Source organism: Apium graveolens, chromosome 6 (genome assembly GCF_009905375.1).
Source record: "Apium graveolens cultivar Ventura chromosome 6, ASM990537v1, whole genome shotgun sequence".
NCBI classification, from domain to species: domain Eukaryota; kingdom Viridiplantae; phylum Streptophyta; class Magnoliopsida; order Apiales; family Apiaceae; genus Apium; species Apium graveolens.
Window position 1 is genome coordinate 75156402 of NC_133652.1, and position 12727 is coordinate 75169128.

The 12727-nt window shown below is 33.8% G+C and overlaps 3 protein-coding genes across 4 annotated transcripts; 1 reads left to right on the forward strand and 2 right to left on the reverse strand.

Annotated features, from left to right (window-relative positions):
* Positions 1 to 482: 482 nt before the first annotated feature.
* On the reverse strand, positions 483 to 2505 carry LOC141667483 (proline dehydrogenase 1, mitochondrial-like). Its single transcript, XM_074474001.1, has 3 exons — positions 1791 to 2505; positions 1041 to 1686; positions 483 to 935 (listed from the first exon to the last, which is right to left on the reverse strand). Exons 1-3 carry the CDS (start codon positions 2325 to 2327, stop codon positions 649 to 651), a joined length of 1470 nt encoding a protein of 489 aa, XP_074330102.1. The 5' UTR covers positions 2328 to 2505; the 3' UTR covers positions 483 to 648.
* Positions 2506 to 3613: 1108 nt separating this feature from the next.
* On the forward strand, positions 3614 to 8468 carry LOC141667148 (uncharacterized). 2 transcript variants are annotated; one of them, XM_074473532.1, is made up of 6 exons: positions 3614 to 3743; positions 4384 to 4793; positions 5677 to 5822; positions 6119 to 6395; positions 7071 to 7343; positions 7755 to 8468. In XM_074473532.1, exons 2-6 carry the CDS (start codon positions 4485 to 4487, stop codon positions 8232 to 8234), a joined length of 1485 nt encoding a protein of 494 aa, XP_074329633.1. In that variant the 5' UTR covers positions 3614 to 3743; positions 4384 to 4484; the 3' UTR covers positions 8235 to 8468. The 2 variants fall into 2 exon arrangements, with proteins under 2 accessions (XP_074329633.1, XP_074329634.1); XM_074473533.1 differs by having other exon boundaries at positions 3646 to 3743; positions 4363 to 4793.
* A 205-nt stretch (positions 8469 to 8673) lies between these two features.
* On the reverse strand, positions 8674 to 9933 carry LOC141667782 (uncharacterized). The gene has a single exon (XM_074474397.1). The coding sequence runs from the start codon at positions 9680 to 9682 to the stop codon at positions 8807 to 8809; it is 876 nt and encodes a 291-aa protein (XP_074330498.1). The 5' UTR covers positions 9683 to 9933; the 3' UTR covers positions 8674 to 8806.
* Positions 9934 to 12727: the final 2794 nt, after the last annotated feature.

Consider the following 12727-nt stretch of genomic DNA (forward strand, 5'->3'; position numbering starts at 1 on the left):
ATTACACTCCAAACATTAGGAAGGAATGAATTATTGTTAGAGGAAGGTAAAAGATAAAATTTTATTTAACAAAGAAAAATTGTAAAAGGGAAAATAAAGTGTCAGCTATCTAAAACTTTAAGGTGTTAGAGCAATGTCTCGATAGGATCATATATATAACAAAAAGACTGCAATTTTTTTATAGTGAGGTTTGTGAAGAAAATGAACAGACCGATAAATGAGCCATATACATGGCATCATCCACGACGATCCTATATGTACTACCTACTTTGGCATTACATAACTGGTGTTTATTACAGGATGTACACATACCTTCTTTAAGAGTAAGGCTGTTTCTGCAACTCAATGCAGGTGTACTTGATATAAATTAAGACGTTGCAGATTCAATATCATTTCAGTAGGCACAGGGCATTGTAATGCATAAACATTGATACACAGTTAATCTGCTCCTGTCCTGTTATTTTGAATAGAAAAATATCAAATTAAAGAGAAATGATAAAATGCCAAATCATATTTTGAAATGGAGAGTCCTACTAAACCACAAACAACTGTTTTTCTAAGTGAAACTAATTACATGAAGAAGCAAACTTAATTACAAAATTTACATGGTTTAGAGGCTTTTCCATTCACTATATTAATTTTCATTTATCATCTCCTGAGAAATGCAGCTTTTAGTCTCCTCTGAAGCTCCAACTTCATAAGTTGTCTATCTAGGCTAGAAGTAGTTAACACCCCTTTGTTCTCTTCGGCTCTTCTTACTAGGTAAGGCATAATTTGCTCAACAGGTCCAAATGGTAAATACTTGCTCACTTGAAATCCCTCATTCTTCAATTCATAACTCAGAGCTTCTGACATTCCATATAGTTGAGCGAATTGAAGCTTCTCTCCATCCTTCCCAATCCCTAAATCGCATGCTTTTGACGCAGCCAATTTCCCTACACAATATTCATCATTAGCACATGATCAAAGTCAAAATGCAGTATATTAGCACATGATCAATTACCCTACACAATATTCCATATGATGTAGCCTTGTTTTACCTGACTCGGAATTATGAGTTGCAAGAACAAGTGATCCAGGGCCCTTAGTAAGCTCATGAAGCATAAAAGAAGCACACTCATTGTAACAATGATGAGTATGCTTGATGCTATTGTGAATTGGAGAGTCATAGCCTAAGGAAGCTGCTATTTGGCTTTCAGTTGACATATAAGCTCCCCTCACCAACTTAACACCCATAGGCAATCCCATCTTATTTGCAGCTTTCTTTGCCAATACCAATCTTTCTTTAGCATCTTTTAAGTACGCTTGAATTGTTCCGTAAATCAGTGGATAATCAGTTGTAGTATGTGAGATTAAAGCGGAATATGTGAAATAATCAATGGCAGGCTGAATCCAGGTCTCCTCTGCATCAATAACCAAAGGCACATTTGCTTCTTGAGCTTTTAGTACTATTTTTTGTAGCCTTTGGTAGGCTAATTCAAGATCTTGCTCTTCTTGTGGAGATAATGGCACTGGCTTCTGGAGAGTATGGTACAAAGGACTTGATTCAGAGAATATTGGAAGAGTGTTCATCTTCCATGGGAGATTATTACTCCTTTCTTTATATTCCCATCTCAACAAATCGCTCATTCGTCTAAGCAAATCTACTGGACAGATCGCTGTGATCTTTGCCGCAACAGAACTTACCTATAAAAATAAAATGTACAATCAGTCAAAACCTAAATTTTTCTTTACAATTTCAACGATCACCATAAATTTTGGGTTGGATCACGAGGTTAAAAACAACGTACAGAAGATGGCGGAAGTGATTTTGTTGATTCAATGGTCTGAATAAACGCCTCCAAATTCTTATCACATGAAGCATTATCATATGCATGTTCTAATCCATAATCCAGCATTCCTTTAATCCCATCATTCCAAAGCATCTTGACAGTTTCTCCGGCTTCCTCTTGATTCCTACCCGCTACAAAATGATCAAAAAATGTAACTTTGGTAAGACCAAAGACCATTTCACGAAACAAAGTACTCTTCATCAGCCTAGATGAATAAATCCACGTCCCCAAATCCACCACGGGCTCTGAAGCCGCCATTTCAAGAGTCAAAAACGACCTCAAAAGTTTTCCGCTGGACATGGTTGAGAATAACCCCCTGCCATTTTCAACAACGGTTGCTGAAGGCACCAAAACCTTGGTGTGGGGCTCCTGTTTTCCAGCAAAATCAACAGACGAGACGGTGGACGAAGAGGAGGTAACTGGCCTAATGACACGACAGGCGTTCTCCACAGCCTGCTTTGAAGATGCAAGTGTAGAAATTCTCCTGATGGCCATGCAAAATTCGTAGCTTTCGATAGACTTTAAGCTCTTATATTATTGTTTAGCTTATGCAGTCTGAGTTTAATGTATATATTGACAGATTTACCAGAAACACAAGCTAAACAATAATATAAGAGATCTACAAACAAGTTTTTACAGAGGATGTTGGGATGATAAAAACATATAGAATGTTGAGCGTATAAAAACATTCCTGTTTGATTTTAAACTTTTTAGTATGTTGTCAATTAAGGGTCATCCATTTAATAAGCATTCTCTTTAGTTTATAAACAGACATTCTATAAATGTACACACACATATTTACAATTCATGGTGGTTTCTATTGTTGGAGTTGAGTTCTAGTACAGTTGTACATTATAACTTTTCAAAGGGTTCATTTTAATTCGATTCAATAAAAATAAATATCATTAATTGAATCTTATTAATATTTTCTTTCAAAAAAACCTCCAAAAAATTTTCTTAGCAAAATGGCTGTAATCTGTTTACATGCAACAACTAAAATTTGCATCTACTCTGCACAAAATCTCATCATTTCATCCCGCAAGGGTCGGTTCAGTTGATTAAATAGAGGAAATCAAAATTATCATTTTGATCACATGTTGATTTGGATCTCACTAAATTTTTTTTATGATTATAACTACAGAGTGAGCACCAGAAATATAACAGCTGCAAATTATCTGAGATAAGAAAAATCGCATCATTTCGAAGAAACGGTAACATAACATTACTCTCTGATTTTGAGCGAGTTGCTTAATATTTAAGCATAACAGAGTGGTAGAATTCAAGATTGAGACTATAATGTTGACAATCTCAGTTTTTGAGTACCGGAAACCTGTTCCCAAATTTATTACAAAAGCCGGTTACACGTTCAGGCACCCCTGAACTCAATCTCTGGAATCCTATTTTTTTTAATCAATCTCTGGAATCTTGGTCATAAATATTAGCTGTCCTTGCAAAAATTATCTCATATAAATAATTATTAAAGATTTTATGCAAATAATATGGAAAATTTAAATCAAATCAATAAAATGTTAGCTTTATTTGATAAAATGGATTTTGGATATTAAAATGATAACATCACAAGTTTTTTAATTAAAATTTAATAAATAACAATCACATGTTTTAAGCAAATATCAATAATCTATGATATAAAATAACTATAATTACAGTAAAGTCTCAATAAAATTGAATTATTTTTTCAAATTTAATATAATTTTATAAAAAAAATAATTTTGATAAATAAATAAAATTATTCAAAGAGATTTTTATATGTAAAAGAAAATAATAGAGTAGAAACAAAGCTACCCCAAACTTAATTGCTGCCTCGGTAAAGGTGAAGGCTGAAGATCAAACATTTGAGTAAGCTTTTGCTTGCTAAAACTTACCCATCTAATTTCTCCATTGCTTCTACAGGTATTTTTAATTTGCTTAGCTCTCTAATTTTGAACACCCTTTTTCATTTTATTATCTGGTAATTGTTTACTTGAATAATTGAATCATGTTTATGCCATAAAGATTTCACCTTTATTCAATTGTTTAGCTACCTTTACTGGTGTTATAATTGGGAACTCTAAATTTGTGTACTATATGCTCAGCTCAATTAAAGAGGACACAATTTGTTATATTCTTTTGTTGCATATCGAAAAAGATTGAATATTTTTCGAGCTAGGATACAAGGAGAATGAGGTATGCATTAGGATACAATGCTAGGGATGAAAGATTGTATCTTGTTAAGGGTGAATTTGGATATTATGTTTGAGATTGTATATCGTGATTTTCGCCAGTTATAAGCTATTAATTTATATATTTTTAAGGACATTTGGAACATCTACATGGTTGGAAGGATTGGAATGGATATCTGTGAATGTAAAACAAAAAATGAAATAATTGAAAGAATGCAAAGTTTTTATGATGATGTTTGTGAATGAAAAATAAATAAATTCTATTCTATATGAAACATCTACTGTTGAATGGGAATAGTATAATTTAATATGCTTTCATCTTATACATGCCATTATTATTTATTTAATAGAATCTCCTATCCTGATTGAAGGAACTGCAAAATCCGAGTTCCACCTCAAGAGCAATATCACTAGTTTTTATCGTAGAATATCCTGTTGAAGCATAAAGTCCCTGCAAAGGAAGGGGAGAAGCATGGTTAATGCACAGCAGCCTAAGCGAAGAGTGGCATTTGTGCTGATTGATGGTTTGGGTGATGTGTCTGTGCCTAGATTTGGATATAAAACACCCCTTGAATTGGCCGCATTACCTAATTTGGATGCTATAGCCTCTGCTGGTGTTAATGGCCTTATGGATCCTGTTGAAGTAGGATTGGGCTGTGGAAGTGACACTGCTCACCTTTCTATAATGGGTTATGATCCTAGAGTCTATTACCGGGGTAGAGGTGCTTTTGAATCAATGGGTGCTGGATTGGCGATGTCACCTGGTGATATTGCGTTTAAAGTATGTTTTTACTGTTCATCTAACATTGAATTCATGTATCGATCTTTACTATATTATATCTAGCTCCAGGCATCCGATATGCATCTACCTCCTCAAGCTCTGTTATGATGTTCTATCTCATTTTTTCTCCCAATGTAAATGTCTTGCTAATAAGATTTAGAGATGAGTAATTAAATACATGGAAGGAGTAACAATGCATTGTAACATATGATATGTTGACTTTGTTATTTGAGAGATGAAAAGGCTGAGCAAGTATGAGTCCCAATGAAACTTATAATGAAAGCACCATTTATTGTTTTTCCGGAAACTAAATTTTTAAAGTTTAATCAGTCTTGCAGTTTCCATCCTATGCCGCTGGCAGAGAGGTTAAATTTATAATTTAACAAGCCCTGTATATTATGCACTACAGTACATATTTTTATGAAGTAGGAAATTAAAAGTCTAGTTTCTTTTGAATAGTATGCATGTGTGGTGCCAAGAACTTTAGAAGATATGTGAATTCTTGTTGTCAGTTCAAGCGAAGACTTTTTTCGACAAGAGTTCAAGCAACGAATTTGATCTTTCTGTATCCTTTATCCTTTTTATCCATTACAATGGATCTTGGACCATAGATTATTATGCAGATAAATTAAGGTTAAAAATGTGATGGTCACTGTTAATTTGTCTGATGCTTTGACAGAAATCTCAGATGTTTAGCAACATCTGGCAAAATTCTTTATCTTCATTTGTTACAAGCGGAGGGATTCCTCAATTTTTTTTTTTACTTCAAAAACTGGACTTGGTCATGACCAAAAAAATAGTGGACTTGGTGCTATCAGTTATACTCCACAATGTTTTGTATGTACTTGTTATTTATGGAACTTGTGATTTAACATTTTTCCAGTCAAACTTTGCCACTTTGGATGAGAACACCGGAATCGTTATCAGTAGAAGGGCTGACAGGCACTTTGAAGAGGAAGGACCTATTCTCTGTGACGCATTGGATAAAATGAAGCTGCCATCTTTTCCACAGTATGAAGTCAGAGTCAGGTAAAGTGCTTGAAATTTCACTCTTATTGTTTGATCGTTTTCATATGCAATAATGATTAAGTTTTCTACTTTGAACTAATAAATTAAATCTAATTACAATTCTGATTCTAAATATTTGGTGGAATCACAATTTTTAGCATGACTGCAACATCAATACCGGGCATCTGGATGTATATTTTTTTGCCGTGAAACTCTTATAATTATGTTTTCGAGTATTCCAGTCAAAAATCTTATCTTCAATATTAGTTTACAAAGTTTCATGGCTTCATTGATTGATAATTAAGACTGCTTGTCAGGTATGCTACAGAGCATAGATGTGGGGTGGTTGTAAAAGGTCCAAAACTAAGCGGAAATATATCTGGAACAGACCCATTGAAGGATAACCGCTTATTATTACAAGCAGAGGCTCTTGATGATACAGATGAAGCAAAGCATACTGCTGCTGTTGTCAATGAGCTATCCAAGGAAATATCAAAAATTCTGGTTGCTCATCCTGTAAACGCAAAACGGGCTGCGGAAGGAAAGAATATTGCAAACCTTGTTCTTTTAAGAGGTTGTGGTATTAGAATTGAGGTATTACTTTCCATCCTTCAATGATCTCTCTCATTCCAAGTGCAGTTTTAAAAACAAATTTTGTTCACTGGAGCCATTTTTTTTATTGGAGGGTGATTTTAAAACAAATACTTTCTGAATGAAACCTGCGTAATTTCATCGATTTGTGCACTTCAGGTCTTTGTAGGAGGAGATGTCAAGGGATAAAATTATCAGGCCATAGTTTTGTTTTCTCCGTCACTAAAAATCACGAGCCTTCAAGTAACTTTGGACATCAATTTCTAACTTGCCCTTTCAGTCGAAGCGTAAATAATCGATATCTACCTCGTGAACCAGGAGTATAGATTGAAAGTATATATTCTTCAATCCAAGTAGATCATTTTAGTCACATTTCAATGTGTCATCGTTTTACATGTCATCGTTTTACATAGTTACCTATAAAGTTTAAAGGAGGCTCAAAAAATTAGGGGTGGAGATTTCATTGCGGTCCTTTTCTCGTAATCTATCTGATTGATGATTTAATTATTAAAATTATATACTGCAGTTTAAGTTTTTAACTATGAAGCCCAACTACCTGCACAAGCCTATTTAACTTTAATTTTAGATGATATAAGGTAGTATATGTACATCAATTATTTTCATCTTCACTGGTCTAGTTGAGCATCATATTACTGTTTGAATTTTGTTCTGTTTCAGGTTCCTCCATTTGAAGAGAAACATGGGCTGTGGCCATGCATGGTTGCTCCTACGAAAATCATAGCTGGCCTTGGCTTATCACTTGGTATCGATATCCTAGAAGCTCCTGGAGCCACAGGGGACTATCGTACCCTTCTAACATCTAAAGCAACTGCCATATCTAAGGCACTTTCTGCTCCTTTGGACTCTTGTCCTAATGTTTTTGTTCCGGGGCAAGATGAGCACAGACCTGGTCGATCTGATGGCTATGATTTTGGCTTCCTTCACATTAAGGTTGTGATTTGGGTGCTGTTTTTCATCTTCGATCTTTGAAAAATGTATCAGAAGTTTGTTATTAACACAAATGGGTTGAGGAATTGCAGGCAGAAAAGTGATGAATAATATAGTTTTCCACATCTGTCAAAACACTAAGAATGCGTGAGTTGTTTTTAGTTACAGGCATTGGCCGTGGGTGATTGTTGTAGCCATTTGCTTTCTGTGTTCTAATATAGTAGATGATGAAGATGCTTGTCATAAACTCTTTACATGACTATTAGATGATCCTAATCATTCCTATACGAAGTTCTGCCAAAGATTTTGAATCGTAGTTAAATTGTATCATATGTGCTTCGCTGATTATGGATCTTTTATGTTGTATTCTGCCTTTTACCGTGGATGCTAAAAAAATTTTCCCTGACATTGCAGGCCATAGACGATGCGGGTCATGATAAAGCAGTAGTTTTCAAAGTTAAAGGGTTGGAAGCTGTTGATCGGGCTATAGGACAGCTGGCCAGACTTCTTTGGCAGGCGCAAACTACAGGAGGTTTCCAATACTCTATATGTGTCACTGGAGACCACTCAACTCCAGTTGAATATGGCGACCATAGCTTCGAACCTGTACCATTTGCACTATGTCGGTTAAAAGATTTTGTGGGGGCAGTGGGAGGGGAGTCTGTCCTTCTGGAAACTTCCCTGGATCCTTTTCCTCTCCCAACAGTAACGTCTGGTGAAGATTTAGCAGATAATGTTGCAATGGTGGAAGAGCAAAAGGAAATAGAGATTAAGGCTTTCAGCTGTGATTCAGTTTGTAAGTTTAATGAGATTGCGGCAGCAAGGGGTTGTCTTGGGCGATTTCCTGGGAGTGAGATGATGGGAATTATTAAGAAATTTATCAAACTTGATTAATGAATCATTTTACTGAGGGTTATTTTATATAGAATCTTCTTCACCCAAAGCAATAATACAATATGATGCAGAAGCCTCTCAGACATTGAACAAGGCAAATGTTAAAGATTCAGCTATAAATTAGGAACTGCCTGAACCTTCTGGTCTTTGCTGGTGGCAATATATTGTCAACTTGTACTTGAAAGGAATAATCTTGTTATTTCCTATCGTTTTACAAATCCTTTTTGTAAGATCTTTTTAATTTGTATGTTATCATCCTTTAAAATTTTGCAGAAAAAATCCATATTATTATCTGTCAAGTAATCTAAAATTTGGATAAAGGATATCCTGCTCTGTTTTAATTAGTCATCACCTGTTGACTGTTTGTGATCTGAAGTTGGATCAATCTCATAACTTGAAACATTGAACAACTACTATAAAATCAAATCAAACACTCTGGTATATCACTGCTGAAAAAAACAGATGCAGGCAAACCCAAGTACCATACAAGCATCAATACATCATTACATCAATAACAAAACAAGTAAAAAAAACCAATGTAACAAGAAAATAACAACAGACTCCATGTATATCTAAACTATTCCTAAGCGAAGATCCTTGTAATCTTCAGAACTCAAACATGAGCTTTCCGCTTCATCAGGTGGTGGATAGTTGAGATCGAACAGGAACACCGGTTCTTGACTAAATCTCCTCCGCTTCGGGCTAGGGCTGGTCTTCTCTGAGTAACTCAACCGTTTGTTTTTCTCTGAGTAATCCAACTGTTTGTTTTCCACACAACAGTAATTCATCTTCAAATCTTGTTTTCTTCTCAGAAACTCTATTCTCTTTGTCAAAGCTTCCAGTCTAGAATCCAACTGCTTAAAGAACCCCTGATACTCTGTCATCGATGATCGTCTCGAGTAAAGTGAACTCTTCTCTACCATCTTCGCGAGATCAACAATCTCAGCCTTTTCTTGAAACGTTTTTCCATTACAACTGCCTCCCGGATTCTTAACCCAAGAATGAACCTCACCATCAGGCTCTGCAAAAACTTTCTTCGTAGTTTCGTCTCGTATCCCTGTCCTTTGACATGGAATATCTGTCATATACAGGAAGTTCTTGATATCATCCTTCACTTCTGTTAAATCTCCCTGACAAGAAACAACTTTCCCACCTGCAGGCACATCAACAACTCTCTTCTGAGACTCATCTCTCACAGTTACACTTTTATTCGGATTACTCGTCAAATCTTTAAACTTCTTGATAGTGGCCTTAGCTTCTGTTGGATTTTCAGGCCAAGACTCAATCTCTCCATCAGCTCCAATTATAATAGTGCAAGCATTGATGCCACACAATGTTGCTAGTTGCATAGTTTTCTTCTTGATGCACTCTTTTCTGTTGTTATATGAACTTCTTTTCAAAGTCTTTTGCTCTGAAACTTGTTCATAATCGCTCTTCTTGCACTCCATATTAACTTCTTGTAAAAAAAAAATCTGAGGTTTTGTAAAGTCTTTTCTTTCTTTCTTCCTTCTTTCCAACTTCAATAATCAGGTTTTGTAAAGTTTGAATTGATACGGGGAGGCGAGATGATGTGATTGGTATATATAGAGGCACATGATAGGCAGTTAATCCTAGGTAGATTAGGTTTTTGATTATAAATTTTGAATTTTAAGAAAACTAGGTTATAACGAAACCACCTCACGACTGACTCTTCTGTTTTACTTAGACTCCTATTGTACAAGAACTCGGATTTTAATTATAAATTTTGAAATTTAAAGAAACATAGATAATAAGCAAACGGATTCTCCTATTTCACTTGGGACTCCTATTTCACTTGGATTAAGTAATTAGTTTTCAATTTTGATTATTACTCCCTCTATTTTTATTTATTTATCGTTTTGACTTTTGCACATATTTTTAATGTGTTTTGACCGATTAGAATTATCATTTATAAAATTTTCTTTTTAAAATAAAAATAGATAACTTATATTTTAATTCACAAAAAAAATCTTTAAAAGTATATTTTTAACTAAATGGTCAAAACACATTGAAATGTATGCAACAATTAAAATGACAAATAAAAAAATAAAGAGAGTACTGTACATCTTAATTGATGCGAATAAAAAATGAGAAACAATTAAGTTAAATGTTCTCCTCCAAATTTCTTTTTACTTTTTCCACTCTTCTGCCAAGTTAATTATTACTTAAATATTAAGTATGATGTTGGGTGCATATAAATCTTAAAATAAAAAAATCGTACATGTCAACCCCGACTCCTTTAAACAAGCCTTTAAGATACCGAACAATCATAATGGGGATTCGGGACAAAAATCAACTCAAGAAAATGAAAGTCTCAAATCCAAATTATTCGGTCCCTTAAATATATGGGGGCAAAAGAAGACAATTACAAAAGATATTTAAAACTATGCTAAGGTTTGTGCTAACGTTGAATATCAATGATGCACAAATTAAGTAAATTATGTTAGGTTAATTAATTAAGATGCGTAAATTTAATAAAGTACGTTAGGTTAAATATTGAAGATGTATATATTAAATAAATTACGTTAGGTTAAATATCAAAAATACGTAAAATAAATTAATTACACTAGATTAAATATCAAAGATGTGTAATTAAACAAATTATGCCAAGATTACTGCAGATGCATAAATATAATTAATTACACATGATAAATAAAAAAGTCGAAGAGGCATAAAAAAATTTAAAAATGTAATGAAATCGAAAAAGCATAAATTATAAATTATGCTAAAGTAAACACAAAATTTTTAAATCTAAACTGTCTGGTCCAAAACTTTGGGTACATGTATTGCAATCTTAAATACCGTCAAAGAGTCATCTAAAATATGTCGAGGCGAGACTGAAAGCCATAAATCCATATAAAATATGCTAAGGCATGAAAAAATTCGATGAGGCATATAAAATATGCTAAGTACTTATCTTGGGGTTATCTCTGAAAAGATAGGAACTTATTTAAATTAAGGACCTTTACCTGCGCGCTACGCGTACTAGTTAAAAAATATTATAATATATATATTTTACAATAACTAAATAAAACATATTTTCCATTTAATTTGGTGATTTAAATTTTAATTTTATGATAAAAGTCGTGGGTCGGGTTTACAGAAATAATATAACATAATATAGCCACGAATGTTGCGCTACACTGCCAACCAAAATTCTTGTTACAAATATATTATAAAAAATAATAATCAAATTAAATAATAGGAAAAAAAATACTATTTACAAAAATAATTACAGAAAAAAATCAATACATTAAAACTTCGTAAAAATGTACAAAACCCAAATTGCGACCAAAGTCTCTATGGAACACAAATCGACACATCTTCTCTCAAATCAAAACGTCTGAGTTTCACTTCTACTACAACTACTACACTAACCATCACTTCAACTGTTAGATAATGAATCACACACAGAGGGGATTAAATATGCTTTTGTGATTTTCTGCTTTTCTTGAAGTGTTTATGGTGATGAACAAAGTAAATTAAAATCTTGTAGTTAAATATGTTAGTACTGAATTTAGAAAGATAAAATAGTGAACACGAATCTTTCAAAACTCACTTAATCTTATATTAAAATTAAGAATGCTTTGCTACAAAATTTCTAGGCTCTTTGTTGATAAAGAGCTTAGCTTATTTCTTGAGAGAATACAAGATTTTTCTGATCTGAATTCTTCCTCCTAACAAAGCATCCAGTGTTTACTTTATAGAACATAAAGTACTGGTTATTACATAGCATGCAATATGTACTAAACCCTATTTTTGGATAATCAAATCTTTCTATTTCTGGATTAGTGTATCTTTTCTAATCTTGCACGCCTGTGACTTTACTTTTCCAGTTAATCTTAGCCTTTGATCTTGTATTCTTCAAACTGCTTTTGTAGACTTGTCAATCCAACTGATTAGATTGTTTGTTGATTGATAATCTTGGATATTGAACTAGTCTGCACTGTGTACTTTGAGTTTTACCTCGAGATCTCCAGTTTGGTATATAGAGAACTTGACATCTCGATAAGTATATTGGCTTATCGAGATCTCTAATCACTCTACAGTTGTTTTGACTTATCGAAGTCTCCGAGTTCTCTATAAGAGAATTTGGCTTGTCGAGATCTCTCATCTTCATGTTTTCACTTTGGCTTATCGATAACTCTGAGTTCTCTAATGACAAGTTGACTTATCGAGAACTCTGAGTTCTCTAGTGAAGAAATGACTTTTCGATATCTCCATTCTTCATGTCTTCAAATTGGCTTGTCGATATCTCTGAGTTCTCTAGTAGCTTTTCCTGACTTGTCGATAAGTCATTCTGGAGTTCTCGAATGACTTCTCTATAACACTTAATGTGTGACTTGTAGAGATCTTGACTTGGAATATTTTTTCCAAAACAGATTTATTCAACTCCAGTCTTATTCATAATTCTTCTGAGGCACGATCTTCTTCAAGATATAATTCTTAGGATTGATACTGTTTACAGAAAAAGA

Excerpts from the sequence above, each read along its gene's own strand:
- LOC141667148 (XM_074473532.1), top strand. The coding sequence starts at position 4,485 with ATGGTTAATGCACAGCAGCCTAAGCGAAGAGTGGCATTTGTGCTGATT. Across the intron at positions 5,823-6,118 it reads CAGTATGAAGTCAGAGTCAG|GTATGCTACAGAGCATAGAT; the intron begins GTAAAGTGCTTG and ends ACTGCTTGTCAG. Across the intron at positions 7,344-7,754 it reads TTGGCTTCCTTCACATTAAG|GCCATAGACGATGCGGGTCA; the intron begins GTTGTGATTTGG and ends CTGACATTGCAG.
- LOC141667782 (XM_074474397.1), bottom strand. The coding sequence starts at position 9,682 with ATGGAGTGCAAGAAGAGCGATTATGAACAAGTTTCAGAGCAAAAGACT.
- LOC141667483 (XM_074474001.1), bottom strand. The coding sequence starts at position 2,327 with ATGGCCATCAGGAGAATTTCTACACTTGCATCTTCAAAGCAGGCTGTG. Across the intron at positions 1,687-1,790 it reads AATCACTTCCGCCATCTTCT|GTAAGTTCTGTTGCGGCAAA; the intron begins GTACGTTGTTTT and ends TTATTTTTATAG. Across the intron at positions 936-1,040 it reads AACTCATAATTCCGAGTCAG|GGAAATTGGCTGCGTCAAAA; the intron begins GTAAAACAAGGC and ends AATATTGTGTAG.